Source organism: Wyeomyia smithii, chromosome 2 (assembly GCF_029784165.1).
Source record: "Wyeomyia smithii strain HCP4-BCI-WySm-NY-G18 chromosome 2, ASM2978416v1, whole genome shotgun sequence".
Lineage (NCBI taxonomy): Eukaryota > Metazoa > Arthropoda > Insecta > Diptera > Culicidae > Wyeomyia > Wyeomyia smithii.
The window spans coordinates 173541986-173562131 of NC_073695.1; the positions used below are offsets into that span (position 1 = coordinate 173541986).

General features: G+C 37.9%; 2 protein-coding genes across 2 annotated transcripts in view; one reads left to right on the forward strand and one right to left on the reverse strand.

Annotated features, from left to right (window-relative positions):
- Window positions 1-20146, reverse strand: part of LOC129721402 (protein FAM200B-like) — a 53856-nt gene that overhangs the window by 18407 nt on the left and 15303 nt on the right. The window lies entirely within an intron of this gene.
- LOC129721403 (methyltransferase-like protein 22) lies at window positions 8210-10338 on the forward strand. Its single transcript, XM_055673919.1, has 6 exons — window positions 8210-8429; window positions 8502-8767; window positions 8835-9119; window positions 9182-9367; window positions 9423-9602; window positions 9668-10338. Exons 2-6 carry the CDS (start codon window positions 8695-8697, stop codon window positions 9958-9960), a joined length of 1017 nt encoding a protein of 338 aa, XP_055529894.1. The 5' UTR covers window positions 8210-8429; window positions 8502-8694; the 3' UTR covers window positions 9961-10338.

Here is a 20146-nt window from a genome sequence, read left to right on the forward strand (position 1 = left end):
CGCAGTGAGGAAGTTTACACAGGAAAACAAGGAGGCTCTGACTTCGGAACAGTGTTGCAAATTTTCAGTCAGTGATATGCGAATATCAGTTTCAACACGAACGGATCGGAACGAGCTGAAAGTGATAATTACTTTCAGCTCCAATTAGTTGACAATGATAATGCAGCATTACTGTGACTTCGCACACGCTATGTTACTTTAACGATGTTTATGCGGTGGAGAATAAAGATGCCTACTCACTTCCTAGTCTTCAGGTAATGGATTGGCTCATTAGATTATTTAGTCACTAGATAAGTAATGTTGCTGGCGTCGCTGGATTTTTACAGGTCATGAAATATTGAATAATATGATTCGCTATGCACACTTGTAAAAAAATATCATCAATGAAAAATTTTGCATTTATATTTTCAGTGATAGTTGTCGATGATTCACAACATGAATTTAAGCGCATATGTGAAAGAAAATCATCCATGTCAGCCCCATCAACCCATTCTTGGCGGGTGATGTCGTATGGCATCACCTGACATCTGAACTTGGATTACAACTTAACAATTAAACTTGATATTTTGAACGATTAAACTATTAAATAGGGTTTAAGAACAGATCAATCTACAATACGCAACTCAGTTTGTGTTAATTGTACGCGTAGTTGCTGAGTAATAAGAGTTTGAAGGTCATTTTTCGAGGTAAAATCTGATTACTCTCCGCCGGGAATGGGTTAGGGAAATCATATACAAACATGAACTGTTTTACGATTCAGTTTCACACCGTTTCACTTTCGATGTGCTCATCCATAATCTTTCCCATAGTTAATAGCAATCATTATTACTGTTTAGTGTCACCCTTATTTGTTTGAACTGCGCAAGCAAAGGGTGATAATCAGTTCTAAAATGATATACAATCGTTAAAAGCTAAAGTCAAGCAATGATAACACATTTATGTGCGAGCAATTTGGTTCAGTGTAGTCTGCTTTTTCTTTTGGCAGTTTTTGATAACAAGGCTCAAAATAGAGGTAGGTCTACTAGATCATGATTCTCAAAGCAGTTTTCAAGTCGAATCGCGACAAATCGACTCTAGTGCTTGGATCTTTTGTGCAACATGATTTGCCTCGAAAACAATGGACTAGTGATGGGAAACTTATCGATACTTATCGATAATATCGATAGATGCAGGACATCGATATTATCGTTAATTTCTCGACGTTAACGATAATTATCGATATTTTAAGGGTGAGCAGGGTGAGCACAAGTCAGTGCGGCTGGTTACTGGAGGAGACCCAAAAGAATGAGACCTCACCTACCCTTCCCCAGAAGTTGCTTTTGTCGCTAGCTATTTGTTGGGTGCTGCTATTCGACAAGATTTAGCATTGTTGGGGGTGGTGTGAAGGTTCGCCCCAGGTGTCACTGAGTTTCTGGAAAATAATGGTAACTAAAAAGGTACTTATAGTTTTTAGCTTCCTGAGAACAGATGAACTCGACAACTTAGTACTGGAGAAGTTTAAAAAAGTATCCAAACTTTTTGCAGCATCTCATAAAAAGCAATGATACGAAATTGTAATAAAATTCATTTTCTTTGGCTTGCTAACTCTTATAATATGATGGACATGCATAGTGGCAGTCTATTGGTATTTCTCTGGTAATTGTTTAGTTTAACTTGGAACTGTTTCAGTTTAAAGTATCTGTTACTCAACAAACAATTTTTAGTTCCACTAAAAATCCAAATCAACGAAATTGTTGCGCCAAAAAAATATCTTGATTTATACAGGGGGTAGACAAAATAATTGAGATAAAAAAATTCTCTCGAATTTTAAATGGCCAGAACTTTACGAAAAATGAATCAATTTTGATAACCGGTTTCATTTTACTGGAGAACAGTATTATACTAGTATTACTTGGGAACTTGGTGTGACCAACCTACACCGAAAATGTTTCGGATTTCAAGAATGTGTGTCAAAGTGTACATTTTTGCAACGCATGGAACGTTTTAGGCAACTAAATTGTCTATCTAAAATACTTCATTCAAAAAAATCTGAGATCACCGATATTTTCTAAAAACATTTTTTGTTTTTACAATTATATTTTTGTCGGAGTAGGATCCTAAACTCATTTTTTATATTTTTGAAGGAAAGTTCAGATAATTTTTACTAAGATATATTGATTCATAAGAAAAAGGTTCAAATACAGTTAGGCCTCGTGAAAAAACCTTGTTAATTCAGAAATCCGCTTGATAAACCGCTTTAATTCAAAAATTCGCGCAAAATACCACGATAATTTGAAAATCTGCATAAATAACCATTTAGAGAAAATCCGCGTGAAAATAATCTGACCTTTTCAAATGTTAATCCAGATAAATTTTCAAACGCAAGTTTGCAAAGTTGCTTGGTTTAATAAGACCTACCCACCCACAATGTTCGATTGAATTCTGCTAGAGTACTGCAAGCTCAAAGAAATATAGTACCCAACAGGGAAAAACCGCCAAACCCTTACTTAATAAATTCATACCTCGATGATTCCTTGGCGAATTTTCAATCTTTGGCTACCAATAAACCCGAAATAAATTCTGATTTATTGACAACATATAAACCTAAGTGAAACAGAATGTCAGAAAAAGTTCTACGCGTTGCAAAAATGTACACTTTGACACACACTCCGGAAATCCGAAACATTTCCAGTGACCCTTGGTCACGTCCAGTTCTCAAGTAATACTAGGAAACTAGGACAGTTTTCCAGTAAAATGAAACCTGTTTTGTCAGAATTGATTCATTTTTCGTGAAGTATTGGCCATTTAAAAATTGACAGAATTTTGCCTGCTTCAATTATTTCCCTTATTATACAACCTTCAAAATGAACTTCGGCTTGAAGTGGTAAAACTATAGACAAAAATTACCGATTTTTCATGGGTTTACCTTTAATCGTACTGACAAAATTACTCATGCATCATCAATCATAGTTACCCATGAGTTAGCCTAAAAAAAATTGACAGCTTTATCAGTCAAACTTTAACTGTGATGGCGAAAAAAGTGAAGCTACTCCGTTCAGAAGTGTGCGCGTTCAAAGAACGGTACCCCGCCGCGTCAAAAACGAACATCGTGCGGCACTTTGTGGACGCCGGGTATGCCGGTTCTGGCATCTACAACATTTTGACACTATTGGACAACGATCAGAGCATCGAAAGAAAGCCCGGTTTCGGACGGCCAACGACCCTGAGCGACAAGAAACTTCAAAGGATGCTGAAGAGGAATACCGAGGGAAAAGTGGCTAAATCGCTGCGTGCCCTTGGCCGACAGATTGGTGCATGCTCTAAAACAGTGAAAAAGTATCTGGAGAACATGGACATACATGCAGGAAGCGGCAGTCCCATCCACTGGGCTCGGAGCTGCAGGCAATGACGCAGCGACAGCGGTTGAATAAGATGGTCAAGTCGATTTTCCCGGCGAATCGCGACGTGGCAGTGGTGATGGACGACTAGACCAATCTCACCCTGGATGGCAACGACTAGCAGGGCAGGGAAGTAAAGTTTATTTCACAGACCAAGTTCCCCAAGAAGGTGCGGCTGTGGTTGACAATCAGCGAGAAAGGGATGTCAAAGCTGCTCTTCTTTCGCTCCGGGCTGGCTGTGAAATTTATAGTACGAAGTGCCTGACAGAAGTTGCGTCGTTCATCAAGAAATACCATAAGCGCAAAGACATGGTGTTCTGGCCAGATTTGACGTCGGCCAACTACTCGAAGCGATCGTTGGAGGAAATGGAGCGGCTGAATATCGATGTGGTACCGAAGTCGGCGAATCCGCCCAATGTCCCCCACCTGCTTCCCATCGAGAATTTCTGGGCAAACTTGAAGCGCAAGATCTATTCCAACAATTTTGTCGCGAAAACGGAGGAGGAATTAATAAAGAGTTTAAAAACATGGCTACACGCATGTTTTCGTCCGCCATGGCGAATGTTCCGGTTAACTGCCGGAAGGCCGCACGCAGGGACGTAATATTTTTTTTTGCGAGGAAGCTAACATGATAACCTTCCATGGGAAGTTTATCCAACTCAATTATCTGTCCTAGTTTTTTTTTCATCATCATCTGAAATAGTTTTTTTCGTCACCATCTGAAATAGTTTTTTTCATCATCTGAAAAAAATTTTTTACCGCAAACGTGAGCTGTCAAATTATCGATACTTATCGATAATATCGATAAAAGCCCCGAAATTATCGATTGTTATCGAAGTCCGTTTTGGGCGATATTTCCCATCACTACAATGGACACATTAGCGACATTACTTTTTTAGGGACTAAATAATCTTATATTGGTTCAGATAAAATAATTTCGATAATTATTGGGATATGTCATTCATTTCACCGACATGATTTTCACTGAAAATTGACTCGGGGGACACTCAATAAGCCGTATGAATAAAAGCGTTTGCTTTACTCATCCCGTGCAAATCTTACGGGAGAAGCAGAGTAACTTCTTTTATTCATACGGCCTAATATCAGCTTGGAGAGAGTGAGAGTGAAGCTGTTGTTGTATCATTTCCATTCTGCAGTGTTGAAATTTCGCAACCCTGGTTATTTTGATCAACGAATAGAAATGTTGTGGTATGTCTGTTTGTCTGTGCTAATGCTACTGTTTTATAAGTATTTTTTTTTAACTCATATTCATTTAGGCCCAACCGCGATGTTTTATAAGTTGTTTATATTCCAAATTAATGGAAAAGAATGTTTTGTTGTCTCTGTACTTTTGATTCTCTGCACAACATCGCCTGCATCGCCACAGGAAGCAAACGTATAAGCGACGTGAACATTTTACTAAATATAGCTTGTCGAACAATTTGATACAGATATTACCTCATCTGATCAGAGCAACGCAGCATCACGTGTTGACTGAATCAAAAGTGAAAGCATCGTTTCTAGACGGTTGACCTACTGTTGCTTACTTAAAAATCTAATAATAGACTTACTTGAGAATCTAATAATAGACTCAGCCTGTACGCAATATTTGACGTAGTTAGACATTCATGTACAACTGTAAAACTCTCACAGTTTGGCCGTCACAGTACACGCATCGTCACCATCAGACATTGACAATGAACTTCGCAAGATTTTTTCTTCGCTCACATACATACTGTGCTTGTTATTTGAGTTTTTTTTTTCATGTTTATCGACGTTATCGACCGAAGTAACATTACAGTATCTGTATATACAAAAGCACAGATTTTCACAAAAAAGTATAAATTTACAGATCTTACAAAATTGACATTTAGTTTTATGAACATATTTTAAGTTTATTGCATTTAATTTCGGCCAAATTTAATCATTTGTTCAGTTTTTTCGCACTTTGCAGCTCCAATGTGGTAATTGAATACCATACGAACCACGAAAAATACCAAATTCTTGGACCTTCTATCAGTTTTTATTATTTCAGCTATAATAATCAATACATATTATTAAACTCAACAGTTGGCTTTTCGAAGTTTAAATATACGAATTAAAAATAATTTCTATAATCCCTCGACATGAAATTTGACATTAATGTTAACACTGATCTTTAAGTGCCGGAATTTATTTTGATTAACATTTTGATTATTGACATAAAGTAATGCAAATTCCGGATTTTTGGAATTCAAACTGAAATAAATTTAAATTTATGCACAGCGGCGTAGCTTGACTCGGTGACACTCGAGGTGGAAAATTTGAGGGTTCCCCCGGTTGCAGTGAAAATATTTTGCAATCAACGATTGTGACTAATTACATTTTTAAATAAAAAAACAGCATTTATTCAATTCCCGTGGGTTTCACATCGTTAAGGATAACACGCTTGACAATAATATTGATAATTATTCTCTGAAGGCGACATGCGTGAAAATCATTCTCATGAGTGTCACCACCTTATTACATAAGGGTTGCTATAAGCGGTTTTCTGATTTTATATATCAGCTAAAAGAGTTATTTTCTGAGCAATATGTGATTAATAAAATCTCGCGTAATTTTTCAAAGCGACCTATCTAACATTGAGAGACTCTCTTTGTTTACTTTCTCTTTGATCAATAATTATGTTATTTGGGCTCATTCAAATAATACATAACGCGCTCAGGGGTGGGGGGGTATGCAGCGAAGCGTTACATTGCGTGTGGCAAACATGTAAAATTGCGTTACGTGGGGGTGGGTGGGTATTGAAAATTGCCAAATTCCGCGTTATGTAATATTTGAATGGTTCCTTTGTTCCATATTTCATAACACTCAATGCATAGAAAGCAAGACAGTATTACTATCTCTCGATTAAGGGGAAGAAAGCTTAGAATATATATATATAATGACGACGTAATTAACGAAACAAAGTGAGAGAGGAGAGAATCTGTCATTGTTACTTAGGTCCCTTTGAAAAATTACGCGAGAAATATGGATGTCTTTTAATTTGTAAATAAAAATATGTTGTTTGAAATCTATGGAATCAGAGTCTATGTGTATATAGAGTCGCGCGAAGAGAAAATCTATCGTTTCGGCAACACAGTTTTTGTGCCGTTTGTTGCCAAGAACTATACAGTTCTGTTTTTCACCATGCATAAACGAATATCATTTTTCGAAATTCTGCACAAGGTACACAGTTTTGAAAGATTACACCAGTGATGTTTTATTAAATTTAAGTGAACCAGTGTACAGGTTTAATGTTGGATTAAAATGTGTAAGTAAAACTTCGGAAAAACACATATTTTTTATTACGCTCAATTACAACACTTTTCATCCACTCCCAACATTATCACCTTGTTTATTTACATTGCTCGATTGGTACCCTCGTTTGACACTGATTTGGTTCCTTTGGTTTCATCTTTGCGGGACTCTTATTATAAACATAGACTCTGTATGGAATGACAGTTGGTACATGGACGAACTGTCATTCAATGGGTTTCGAGCAGTTTTAATCATACACGCAGAGAGAATAACTATTGAGTTCCATAGGAACCCCTTATGATTTTGCGCCACAAGGATTCCTTTTAAAGGCATAAGTTTGGCTTATGAATTGGAGGGAAAATTTTGTTCTCGACTGCTAACGATTTTCATAAGTCATACTTTTAAAATTTATTGGTCGTAGGTATGCATGTTAAAAGAACAGACATATCAAAATCATAGCTTTTCAATATGAAATTCATAAACAGATTAATATGAATATCATCAGTTTACTGTTATAAAGCTTATAATTGATGCCATGAAATTCATATTACTAGGGTATGTTAACATGTTTTGATAAAAAAAAACTTTTTTACACTAGTTCTTACTTATTCTTTACTCGCAAATATTACAAATATATAGTTAACAGTACAAGTAAATGGAGATTAAAATTCTGGAAACAAGTTCGCCTTTGATTCCTCTTGCCGAATGTCGTCAGCGTTGTCCTTTTTAACGATCACAACATTTAATAGTTGCTAGAATAAACATAGATGACTTTATGTATACCATATACCTATAGGATTTGAAAAGAGGTACTTACAGTTTTTTGCTCCAATTTTCACCAGCTGTGCAAATTTCAGCTTAGCTTTATCTAAAAACTTCTAACACTTGTCTGACGGTGCACAAACAGACCGATGTCATGGCAACAGTTTCCTGAAGCCGCCGCCGATGATGATGGCGCTACCGTTGGAAATATGATCATAAGCTCCGTTCATTGTGCCGCATGTGTTACTGTACGGATTTTTTGCGTGCTTCTAACTATATTGAATGTAGGGCTATCCGGAACGTGTTGAAACATGTTTGAACGTGACCATTTATGTCCTGCACAAAATCCATATAACGTTCAAAACAAAACAATCGTTTTTCGCTTTTTGCATTACTTCACACCACTTGCAGCAACAGTTGATCTTGCATGGACGGAGCTTAATCGGCTGTTTCGCAAGCACTGACAGCCTTTTGACGTATAATAGAGCCAGAGAAAAACGGCTTCAAGCGAAATGTATGGGGATGACGTTCGTGACAGGGATGTGTGCACAAATCAACAATTCTGGTCTGCCATTTTGCAGATTTTATAAGATATGACTATGGAATTTTCACAATTTTGCCGTTTATGAAAATCATAAGTTACGCGTATGGGATGCACATAACGTTTATATGAAAATTCTTATGTATGCTTATGAAATTTATAAGCTTGATATGCAATGCATAAGTGTCTAATGAAGTCAAAATTATGCATGTTCATAAGTTATAACTTATGAAATTCTTAAGTGCTTTTCTCTCAGTGTAGTGATCCAAAAACCGAAGAACACCGATGTAAATGATGCCCTTTTTAAATTGATATATGTATAAAAACTGGCATAGCTAAACCTAGCTAAACAACCTAATCAAGTTATCTCTATTTATAATCTGAGATTTATAATGTTTGTTGCGAGAATGTGTGATGCATTATTACAAGCTACGTGGTGTATCGAGCGATAACCTACGAGAGACCAACAGGTGCTGCTCTGCTACGACTAGAGCGTATGGATTATTTATAAACAAAGTTTTGCTCTTTTGTTTCCCACTCAGACGGACGCTCGGGGTACAGTGCCTAGCGCACTAATTGATACTGTTCATACCGTTCATACAACTCTAGCGGCGTGCCAGAAGATTGTTGAATGGTCTTGGTTTTCCGGTTACGAATACGTTAGGTACTGAAGAAAGCTACTGTGAGTGTACAAATGTTATCCCTTCATTAGAAATCAAACTAATAACTTTACGGATGGCAACATTTGAAGTTACCTCGGAACTTTATTCCGAGACAAATTTCACAACAACGGATACGGCCAATGGAAGTAAGCTCAATTGTTTGGATATTTTGCAATATTGCTAATAGTTTTAATTAATTCCGCTATTTTTCAGATAGCATTTCTAAATTTATGTTCACGTATCCATGTAGAGACAAACAGTTAGATGATCATGAAAAGAATGGTAAAAAGGATGTTTTAAAAAAAGATTCAAGTATGGTGTGCAACGATGATCTTTATAAGCAAAGCAAATATTTGTGTTCGCAAAAAAACTCGAAAAGCGTGAAAAGTGGTGATCGAGAGGACGAAAACCTTGAAATGCCAAGTAAGAATTGTTTCATGATCGATAAAGATGGTGATTTACTTTTAGCAAGAAAACAACAAGGCGTGATTGAAATAGGTAATTATTTCTTTTTTTTTTATAAAATCATGCTTTTAATCTCTAAATATGTTGTGCGGTAGAGCATCAAAAGTCAACGAATCTCAGTCTAGTTGGACTACAAATTTGGCGCGGGGCGCTGCTTCTTGCGGATTACATTCTGCATAACGAGAAAAAATTTAAAAATAGAAAAATTCTGGAGTTGGGATCTGGCGTTGGATTAACTAGCATAGTATCAAGTTTTTTTGCTCGTGAAGTTATTTGTACCGGTAGGCAAGTTATATATATAAAAACCTTCAGATGTTAATTTCAGTGTTCGATTAGATATAAATGTTGGAGGCCTATTAGATCTTATTCAAGCAAACATTGCACGGAATGCTTATTTATCAGATCCAGAATGCAAAGTGTCTGTTACAGAATTAGATTTTACAACTAAATATGAAGATTATTCTGATGATTTAAAAAACCAGCTGCAAGATGTAGAATACGTAATAACTGCTGATGGTACTTAATAACGCTGAAGTTTATATTAACATCTTTTTATTTGCTAATCTGATTTACTTTTTCAGTCATATACGATGACACTATTACGGAAGCATTTGTCCTTACATTGGAAAGTTTGTTACTTGAATTGCCAAAACTTAAAAGCGTTTACATAGCTTTGGAGAAACGCTATGTGTTTACTCTAGAAGACATGGATTCAGTGGCGCCTAGTTACGAACATTTTTTGAGAGTTTTTTATAAAAGAAATAAAAGATTTGGTATTACACGGTGGAAGCTCTCTCAAGTGTCTCTGAATTTTCCGCGTTATTTTGAATACGAGAAAGTAAAAGAGCTTGTATTGATAAAAATTTCTAACTGATAGTTTGATGTTATGTGTTTTTAGAATGTTAGTATAGTTCTATTAAAGACAAAAAAAAAGGTTCAATTATTCCAATTATTTTGTGGCTACACCACAGAGAATGCTTGATTCAAGGTTCGCTATACCTATATGTTTTCAAACGAGAACCCAAAGCAGCGTGTCATCTTTCAGAATCGGCTAGTTCAGCTGTTCGCAGATCAATATAGGAAAAGGTGTGCAAAGAGTATGTACAGTTCTAGACAGAGCTGTACATTTAATCACGGCAAGGTGGATTTGCTTCACGCCTTTACTATGGCTGTACCACGGCATGGTAAATGTTTTACTCCCCCAGGCCCTTATTCCCTGAGATTGTTGGCTATCCTATAGGGCGCGTACTCCCATGTGGCAGCTGGGAGCAGAAGTTGAAGACTGTTGGTCATCTTTATTATAATTATTATTATGATTATTATTTTTTGATTCTATTATGACTGTTCTTGGTTATCTCCTCCCTGGCCTTTGGTTCAGAGAGGAGTACGGGCGCGTTCTGCCAACTTGGTCGAGGCAGATTTGCTGTGTGAGCAATCTCAACATGGACGTTCTAAAGTGCCTGAATGAAATGTCTAGCTTGCAAGGATAACTGAAAGATGGGACGAGGGATCATTGTTTAACATACCTAACTAATTTGTTTACTGATTTCGTAGTCGATGTTTTTCTGTTTTGTTACCATTTGTAACTATCAAGTTAAGTGCTGTGCGCACCTGATAAGGAAATTATAATTAGCTTTTTTTTTTGTAAGATTTGGACCACTGCGACCATTATTTGATCTTTTGTGGTAATAATTAGCTTTAGTCTTAATTGAAATTACATCATTTTCATGCTCCCTTGTCCGCATTCATCAATCCATTCTGAACGGCCAACCAAAACAAACACTCTTGTTTTGAATTCCGATTGTATTCTGAGGAGTGCAGCGACCCGAACAGCTGTTGTGGGCTAGCCGTATATTATAAACGGTAGTTAGTAAGACAGGTAGAAATAAGCTAAATAAGCAGTTAACACCGCACAGTGGCAGGTCTCTATACAAAAGTCGGAAAAAATCTAAAGACTTTTATATGATTGGAAATTGCATAGTATTACAGTGGTGAACTCATTTCTGATGTCAGAAAATGTTGAAAATAGCAATTTATGCACCTAAAGTGCCGTTAGACCTTTCTCATGATCAGATTTTTGTTTTTGATTCAATCTTGCTTAAAATTTTGAAAGGAGAAACGGTCTTATATTCATTTCAACACCTTTATTCATCTCATTGCTCTTATTTGTTCAATTTACTGTAAAATTTTACTTTTTTTTAAAGAAAAGTAGTTTTATTTTACCTCTTGATTAAGTCGAGTAGTCGGAAGTTAAGAGCGTTGAGAAGAGCGAAATATAAGCGACGGGAAGAATATAGGTGCTAAGATGAATATTGGGGTGGCTCCCACACTTGTTCATCATCGAAAAATTTTAAAATCGCATTTTCTTGTTTGGTTGTTAGGGTACTCCTTTTTGAATTAGGGTGGTGTAAGAATAGTCATAATTCAATTTATTTTATTTTGAAATCTACTTAGCTTTTAAGCCATTTGACCAATTCAAGATCTTTCTGCGACAAGTTAGAGGTCTTTTAAGGAAAATTATGAGATCGTATGGTAGTTTATTTCAACGTCATTGAAAATATAAAAGACGATATATTTTTTTCTCATCAATTCAATTCATTCTCTCTTCATGCATCTTGCAGTAATGAAAGTGGTTTACAAGTTTATATAAAAATACTTGAAACTACTGGAAAAAACTTCATGTATATTTCCCAGCCAATCATGTTGTTTAAATATACGAAATTGAATATTTTACAACTGACCACCATACGTCTCCATGGTTTCATTTTTAAAATATCTCCCTATGAGCAACGATGTGCAAAACGGGACCCAAAAATCTGAAATGTACAAGTTACCCGCACCCGATTTAATGTTTTTACTGGGATTTTCGCTAACTTTTAATGGAAACCATGTTTACAGATTTCTTATGTGTGAAGACATTTTTATGGAGTGTGAAGACATTTGTAAAATGACCTGGTCCCCCCTTGTATCGTGATTTATTAACGGCAGGGTTTGTCTTAAAATCACTTACAGTTGTTAAAATTCGAAATCGAATTTTTTCAATAGTTCTACTGTTTAAACTAAAAAAAAGTCAGTGGAATATGTTTTTTTGACATCTCTTATCATAAGAAAAAATAATATACAAGTTATCACCCACATCCCCGCACACTCCTGAAAAGATCCATCTAGATCCTACCGACTGCGCCAGTTAACGTATGATGGTCTTCGAACGTGTTTTTAAAAAGAAAATTAAACCACACTGTTTGATTGTACGAATAAGACTGATTTTTGTATTCAATAATTGGCCCTATGCTTAGTCCCTAACGTGGCGTCCGGTTAATAAACTGCTTATGTCTGGATGAATGCTGGGGCACCCAAAATGCTGATGCGATGATATGCTGTTGGTTCGATCGATCGATCGATGTTGCTCTTGCTGATGGTGCAGCCGTTAATCGGTGCACCATAGGTGATGATGTGGTGTTCTACTTGGTGGATTTTGTCGATGTCGATGTCACCGTGGCTGGTTGACCGGATGGCACTTCTGATGAGCTGGCTTAAGCAAAAGTGGAAGTCGTTGTTCGATGACGATGACTAGATGGATCTTTTCAGGAGTGTGCGGGGATGTGGGTGATAACTTACAAACCCCTTTTTGCATGAGAAAAAGAAGGAGGGAAATATTTTTGCTTTTGTCATCACACACATTTTGACAAATGCATATGAGAATTCGCCTAGGTGCGAAAAGCCTTTAAAATCTCTTTCAACTTCGTAGTCGCGAATTGCACTCTTTGGCCAAGCGTCAAATACTTGGCACATTTGACAGATAAAAATTTGGTCAAAGATAATCGTTTGTCACTCTCCAATTTTAATATGGGGCAAACACGGGCAAACAACAACCATGATGTCAAATAAATTTGACCATTATGTCAGAAGGCCAAATATTTGACCATTAGACAAAGAGCGACTACAGGCTTTATAGGCTGATAGTGACGGTGGGAATCATGGTGAATAATAAAGTGCATCACGAAAACCGCGAAGATGTTAAATTTTATGGTCATGTTTAATTTTATATACTTTCAGCATAATTGATCATTATTTTGTTGATCATACAAAAAGTTTGTGAACCACCGGACAAAAATCTCTGTGATTAACCAATTTCGGAGCATTCTAAATTCATTATTTAGCAATAAAACATGGAAAACGTGTGACATGTTCGTTTGGCTCACAACATTCTCTTCGCATATCTCTCCCTCTGAGTATTGCTAGTTGAAACTAGAGACTGTGTTATAAAAAGATACGCAAAGAGAAAAGCAGTAAATATGGCAACACTTTGCTAATATTTTATTTTAAACAATTCTGGCAACCACATTTATTTTCGCATGACTTTTCATACGCACTAGAAAGTGTAATGAAATTTCGAAACTTTGTAAGAATATATTACTGAGTTTCAGTGCTTGTTCATACAATTATAATAATTTCCAATGCATCACTCATAACATGAGCATGACGAACACATTTTTCGTTGAAACCATAATTGCACGTGATTCACAGAATTTAAACTGATCGCAACACACATTTTGTACGAAAAGTAACACGCATGAGTTTGTTTACTTTGCACACTTGGAGCCTCGATTTGACGGTTCGACCTGGAGTTTGGAGTTTTCGACCTCACTCTTTGCGTATCTGTTCATAACAGCGCCTGTAGTTGAAACCTAGGACAGGATCAGGGTTGCCACATTTGAATCTGTGTTTTCCTTTGAAAAAATCTGAGCATCTGTATCTGGAACAAAAATATCTGTAAAAAAAATCTGTATTGTTTAAACATAAAGAACTTTGTATTTTTCAAGTTTTTATGGTACATAAAAACTTGTTTTTAGCTTAAAACGTGTGAGGAGTTGAAAATTTGTTCAATTTGCTTAAAATTTGATTGAATAAAATTTGGATTATCCTTAAAAATTAATGTCAATTTCGAAAAATCTGTAAATCTGTACTTTTCGACGAAAATCTGTATATCTGTATACACAGATTCTGTACCGTTACTGCGGCCAAAAATCTGTAAAATACAGAATAATCTGTACATGTGGCATCCCTGGACAGGATGTGACAAGAGAAACCAAAAATCACTCAAGGTTCTGTCAAAGTGAAAGCCCTCTCTGATTGGTCGATTTTATTCAGCGCACTGTTGAGTTTTATTATTAGTCGGTATCGTTGGCCGTGCTGCAAAAACTTTTTTGGTTTACACTGTTTCTGCATACCAAGTGGATGAACTGTGTTTCGTTCAACAACTTTTCGAAACATTTTCATACGCCGGATCTGTGAAAATTAACATTCGAAATATTTATCATGTTTTTTTTAAACTACTTGTGATGAACGATTGCTGATTTAGTTCCAGAAAAGCAAGAGGAATAAGTTGGAATAAGACTAGTTCAAATAAATCCAAAATATATCTTTAAATCAATTCAAGATTCATTGAGTAACCATTACCAAGTAACTAATTATAATAGTGACCAAGAACTTGAAAAATCCTAGGTATTGAAATTTCCTTTATGAAATATTTTTGGCGACACTGGCAAGCGTCGTGCCGAAAAATTAAGATGTTTTATGAGGGCTATTTTGAACAAATAGAAGAATAACTAGAAGCATAGACTAAAGAAACATAGATATCCAAGTTGGGCTTCATTGCATATAATCTTAAGGCAACACTATGATGTTCGCCCTCTGTAGGCCGTTGGGTGAACTAAAACATGTCCACACGGAAAAATATCATGATACTTTCTACCATTTTGGGGTTTATTTTATTTATTTTGGCCAGATTTGTTCACACAGAAAAATAGCACGGAACTTTCTACTTTTCAAGAGCGTTAGTTTGACTAGATTTGTCCGGTGTTTTTCAACCGAGTTTTCTATATGGTCATATTCGCACTGAAACAGTATTTCCAATATATAATCCAATCATTTTTACAGATCTGCAGTTACCGAATCGCTAGTAGCTCAGTTTAAGGTCGAATTATGAGGAAAAAAACGAATCGGGCGCGTCCGTGAAAGTCGGAGACAAAAGTGATGGACTAATCGATTAATTTCAGGGGCACCTTCGCATTCCAGAAACCTTGGAATCGCACCGAAATAGTATTTTACTTTTTTTTTTTTGCATGTATCTAGTTTAGGAGAATTAGGAGGCCTTACTTAATGACTAGCGGGTTCGCCACAGAAGGCAGAATCACGAAAGGCAGAAGCACGAAAGGCAGAATCATGAAAAGCAGAATTCTATGACCGTACACACAAGGCAGAATATTTCAAAAGGCAGAATTTCGAAGGGCACGAAAGGCAGAATCACTGGTAGCAGAACCTGACTTACGATAGCCAAGTGCGTGATGGTAAATTGGTGCGAATGCTGGTCACGGTATCAAAGCTGCTACTCTACATTTATTATTTAATATTATTTGGTAACCAGACATAATAACTGGTCACACAGCGATGACCAGTTTTTATAAGAGGTGCAGATAAAGCCTAATTATTAGATCCGAGACGCGCAAACTGGTTTGGCTCAGATCCTGAAGAGTTTCACGGCATCGCGGGGAGTAATTTTTCGATGGTAGGTATAACTTACACTAGTCTCAACGGCTTGTTGATTATAATTAACATAAAACAATTCATGCGGCGAAGACGCATAATCGAGGGCAAGGAACCGAGGCGGCACAAAGCCGCCATGGTTTCCGCGGTCCGAGCCGGCCGCCGACCCGCCGTCGGAAGCGGCGGCCTCTCGCATACAAACAAGTGATCTACTGGTTTTCTAGGATTATTCAAACAGGTTTTCTTTCCCTTAGTTAAGTCCGAACGAGCGGTAGCGAGTAAGGACAGCATACATTTGGACAATAGAGCGGCCAAAGGCCGCGAGTGTGTGTTGTTAAAAAGAAAAAAGACCAATTTTTGATTCTGCCATTCGTGCTCTTTGTGATTCTGCCATTCGTTATTCTGCCTTATGAAATATTCTGCCTTTCGTAATTCTGCTTTTCGTGATTCTGCCTTTCGATTTTCTGCCTTTCGTAGGAGACCCTTACTAGCTACGCCTAGATGAAATGGACCACCTGGTACATGAAACTCCACCTAGTTGACGACACTGAGTGCTGAATGTAATTTTTAAGAGCAATTCAAAAATAGTACATAGAAATATATTTCTATCCTAGGACAAACGGCTTTTAATAAGGCAAACGGCTAGCTGAAGAACACTTCATGGAAAGTTACCTAACCTGACTGGAGGTACCATCAGAAGGGAATTTACCCGGAACAAACATAGATCTACTCGTCTAATTACAGCGTCTGATTTGGTCACGACTAGAAAGCGTATATATGTATAAAAACCAGAAACAATAATTTGCAACTGAAATGTAAAACTTGACTAAGGCAAAATTATTAGCACGACCACTCGAAAAAAAATTTACGATGTGTTTTGCGGTGAGAACAGTAAACGGACAATGTTATTTATTGTAACCATAAAAAATACGGTATTTTTACCACAGACAAACAGGCGTACCACGAGATTTATTTTCGTAGATCAAAATAACGGTCAATTCAAATTAGTTTCAGTTATGCGGAATATTCCCGCCGCAGCGGTGGTGGCGCTGATGTACCTTTTTCTTTGAACTCAGTTGATAGTATTCGAGCACCGTGCTTCCAAAACCAGCAGAAACGCTGAAATTTTGTCTGAACCACAATTTTCTTAGAACTTTGTATGTAGGGGTACGTCTGTTTGTCTGTGTTTTTACTGTAAGCTTGGAAACGATTGTTGTCATTACCATGTTTTAACAAGGTTTTTTGTTGTTGAATCTACCACCGACAATAATTTTACCATGAAAAACATTGTTAGTGACTTATAAATGTATGAGAAATTTGCCTGAAAATGCTGTTAAGATACATAACGACCCCCCTTTTTCATGGTAAATATGGCGAAAACGATGTTTTTTGTTGTTCTGGACAATGATATTGAATGTAAAATTGACATATTTACAAAGAAAAACATAGTTGAATTATGGTATAACCACAGACTAACAGACGTAACACTGGAACCTAGCTCCATCGCCACAAAAAACGTTCATTTTAACTTTCAATCAAATAACAGTCGTCGCGCGAAAACGTCGTCTGGGGCGCTGTCATGCAATCTCATACATATTTTGTAGTTCCCCATTTGAAACATGCAGTTACGCTGGCGTTGATGTCGAAATACATGACGCAGCGCGAACACGACAGCAGATGGTGTTAGTGTTACTAACGTAAAGTACTGGTATCATCCAAACGATGATTTTATTGAAAATTTGTTCGACGTGTTATGTCTGTTAGTCTGTGGTATAACTATGTACAAATACAGTACATTATACCGCAGACAGACGTCCAAGCTGAGTTCCAAACTTGTGTAAAGATTTTTGTAGTAGCAATTCGTAACCAGATAGCGCTACCAGTGACGCCAGCCTCATACACCAGCGAAAAAAAATGTATTGTAGCGATTAGGTCACCAGGAGGCGCTAGTATACAAGTGATTTATAACGCAATTCTCTTTGAAAATTTACACGGAATTTTCGATCCATTTTGTTCTTGCTTGGACGTCTGTCTGTGATTATACTTAACGTCGGAAGTAATGCGCTGTATATAAAATCAGATGCGCCATACAGCGCACTACTTCCGACGTTAAGTATTGTAGTGTATTCCAAAATTACTCGTAGTGAAAACTTGAGAGTTTATTGAGTTGCTTTATTCTAGTTTGACGGTTACAATTGGAATAAATTATTTTTCTCTCAACCACAGTTAGTGAATGCTGCGATTGATTGGAATGGAACATCTCCCCCCTTAAGCCATCCAGTACGGCCGGAACCTTGCTGGCAACTGAATGTTTCGCTTGGGTATTACAGGCGTTGAAACCGGAATTGAAACTGGATCTGGCTGCGGTGGATCATCTTCTTCATTGCTGTCATCTGAGAAGTAATGTGCCCCATCAGTTTCCATTTCCTCTTCAGGTGCTAAATTTGGTTCCACAGCTTGAACAGCTGTTATGTCTAATCCAAATCCATCGACGAATATGGACAATGGATCATAACTTGTAGTTGCATTTGGAACCACCTCCACGGAACGTGGTTTCAATTGATCAATGTGCGAACGTATTAGTCATTGTCGATCTTGCAGAAATACGTTGTAATTAACTCTTCCGATTCGTTCAATGATTGTGGCGGCTTCCCAATGCCAAGAGTTGCCTTGATGGACTTGAACATACACTAAGTTACCGGGAACGAACTGTTGTGCTGCTTTCGCTTGTGCTGTTGAAATGGTTTGATCAGGTGGTAGCAACATCGATGAAACAGTCCGGATTGGACGTCCGAACATTATTTCTGCAAGAGACTTGTTACCAAGGTCAACTGGTGGTGTTGTTCGGTAGACTTGTAGAAATGTTTGTTATGCTTCCTCTAAAACCGGCTCCCAGGAAGGAACGGAGCTCGGAAACGTTGGTTGGTGCCGGGATAGAAGCGATGACTTGGAGCTTTTCTGGATCAGGACGGATGCTTTTGCTGTCGATAATATGCCCCAAGTACTTGATTTCGGTGGTTCGAAAAAAAATGGCATTTCTCCAGTTTGACGTGAAACCCATACTCCTCCAAACGTCGAAGAAGCATGTCTAATTAGGCCTTGTGTACCTCCCAGGTTGGTCCAAAGATGATAGTATCGTCGAGAAACGAACGTACCCCGGGAATGTCAGCAATCATAGTGTCAACAAGCCGTTGGAAAGCCCCAGGCGCTGATTTTACCCCTTGAAATTGAAGAGACCCCGGTGCGTATTTATGGTGAGAAGCTTATTTGCTTCATCATCTACTTCCAGCTGAAGATATGCATCGGAGAGGTCTATAATGCTGAAGACGGCACTTCCGTTGAGCTGCGCGAAAATTTCTTCTGGAGTTGGAAGAGGATAGTGATTGGCTTCCAGTGCATCGTTGAGGCCAGTGGAATAGTCCGCACAAATGTGAACTTTACCGTTCGGCTTGCGCACTGCGACTATCGGAATAGCCACTCGGAAAAATCGATCGGTGGGATGATTCCCAGCGACTGAAGACGTGTCAATTCTTCATCGATCAGCGAAATGGTGTTGAACGGAACTGGGCGCTTCGAACAAAAAACGGGTTTGGCGTTAGGCTTGAGAAAAAGCTTAACCATTGTCTTTGTGCAGTGTCCCAGTGAATTATCGAAGACCGCCGGATGGTTAGCTTGAAGTTGCGATATGATTTCCTTAAAACACGACCCAGGAACTGTTGCGACTTTACTGCAAAGAGTATCGAATGGAACTGACCATAAGTTGAACATATCGATCCAATCAATTCCGAGCACGTTGAGGTCCGGTGATGACGTCACGAAACAATGGCCTCGCTTGACCATGCCGTTGAGGGTAACTTCGCAATGAAATTCGCCGATGAGGGCGAGGAGTCCACCGGATACGTTGGATGCTTCAATCGATGATGGTGTCAGCTTCGGCCGTCCCAATTGTTGCCACATTGATTCGGAAATGACTGTGATATCGCTTGCAGAGTCCAGTTGTAGCAAGACAGCGACATTGTTGATGGTGATTGTCACATATTTTCGTTTTCTGGAGCTGTTAGCGATATGGTTCACGAAAATTCCTTTGGTGTCGGGTCTGAAACTGGCTTTTTTTTTAATTGCTTCTTCGCTCGGGATTGAGTGGGAGGGTTGTTTAAACATTTTTTTGCACAGCCGCAGTAGTTTTCCTTATGACCAGTGCGGTTGCATACTTTGCAAAGGTGATCAGAAAATGGACAGTCGCGAACATAGTGCATTTGTCCACACTGCCAACAGGGAGTACGAGGGATGGACTTACTTTCCGTTTCCGGTGGACGTTGTTTATTACCGGGTTTTTTCTCTGAGATGCTGTGGACCGAATGCTTTTAGCTAGAGGGTTGCTCGATCATTGTGGTGTCCGACTTGAGATTGGCGAGCCGCTGAAACTCGTCGATCAGAGTTTGAATGGTCACTGGTGATTCTGCTGTCTCACCTTTGATGCGGGAAAAAAGTCTCGCTCTGATGTCCGCGTAGCG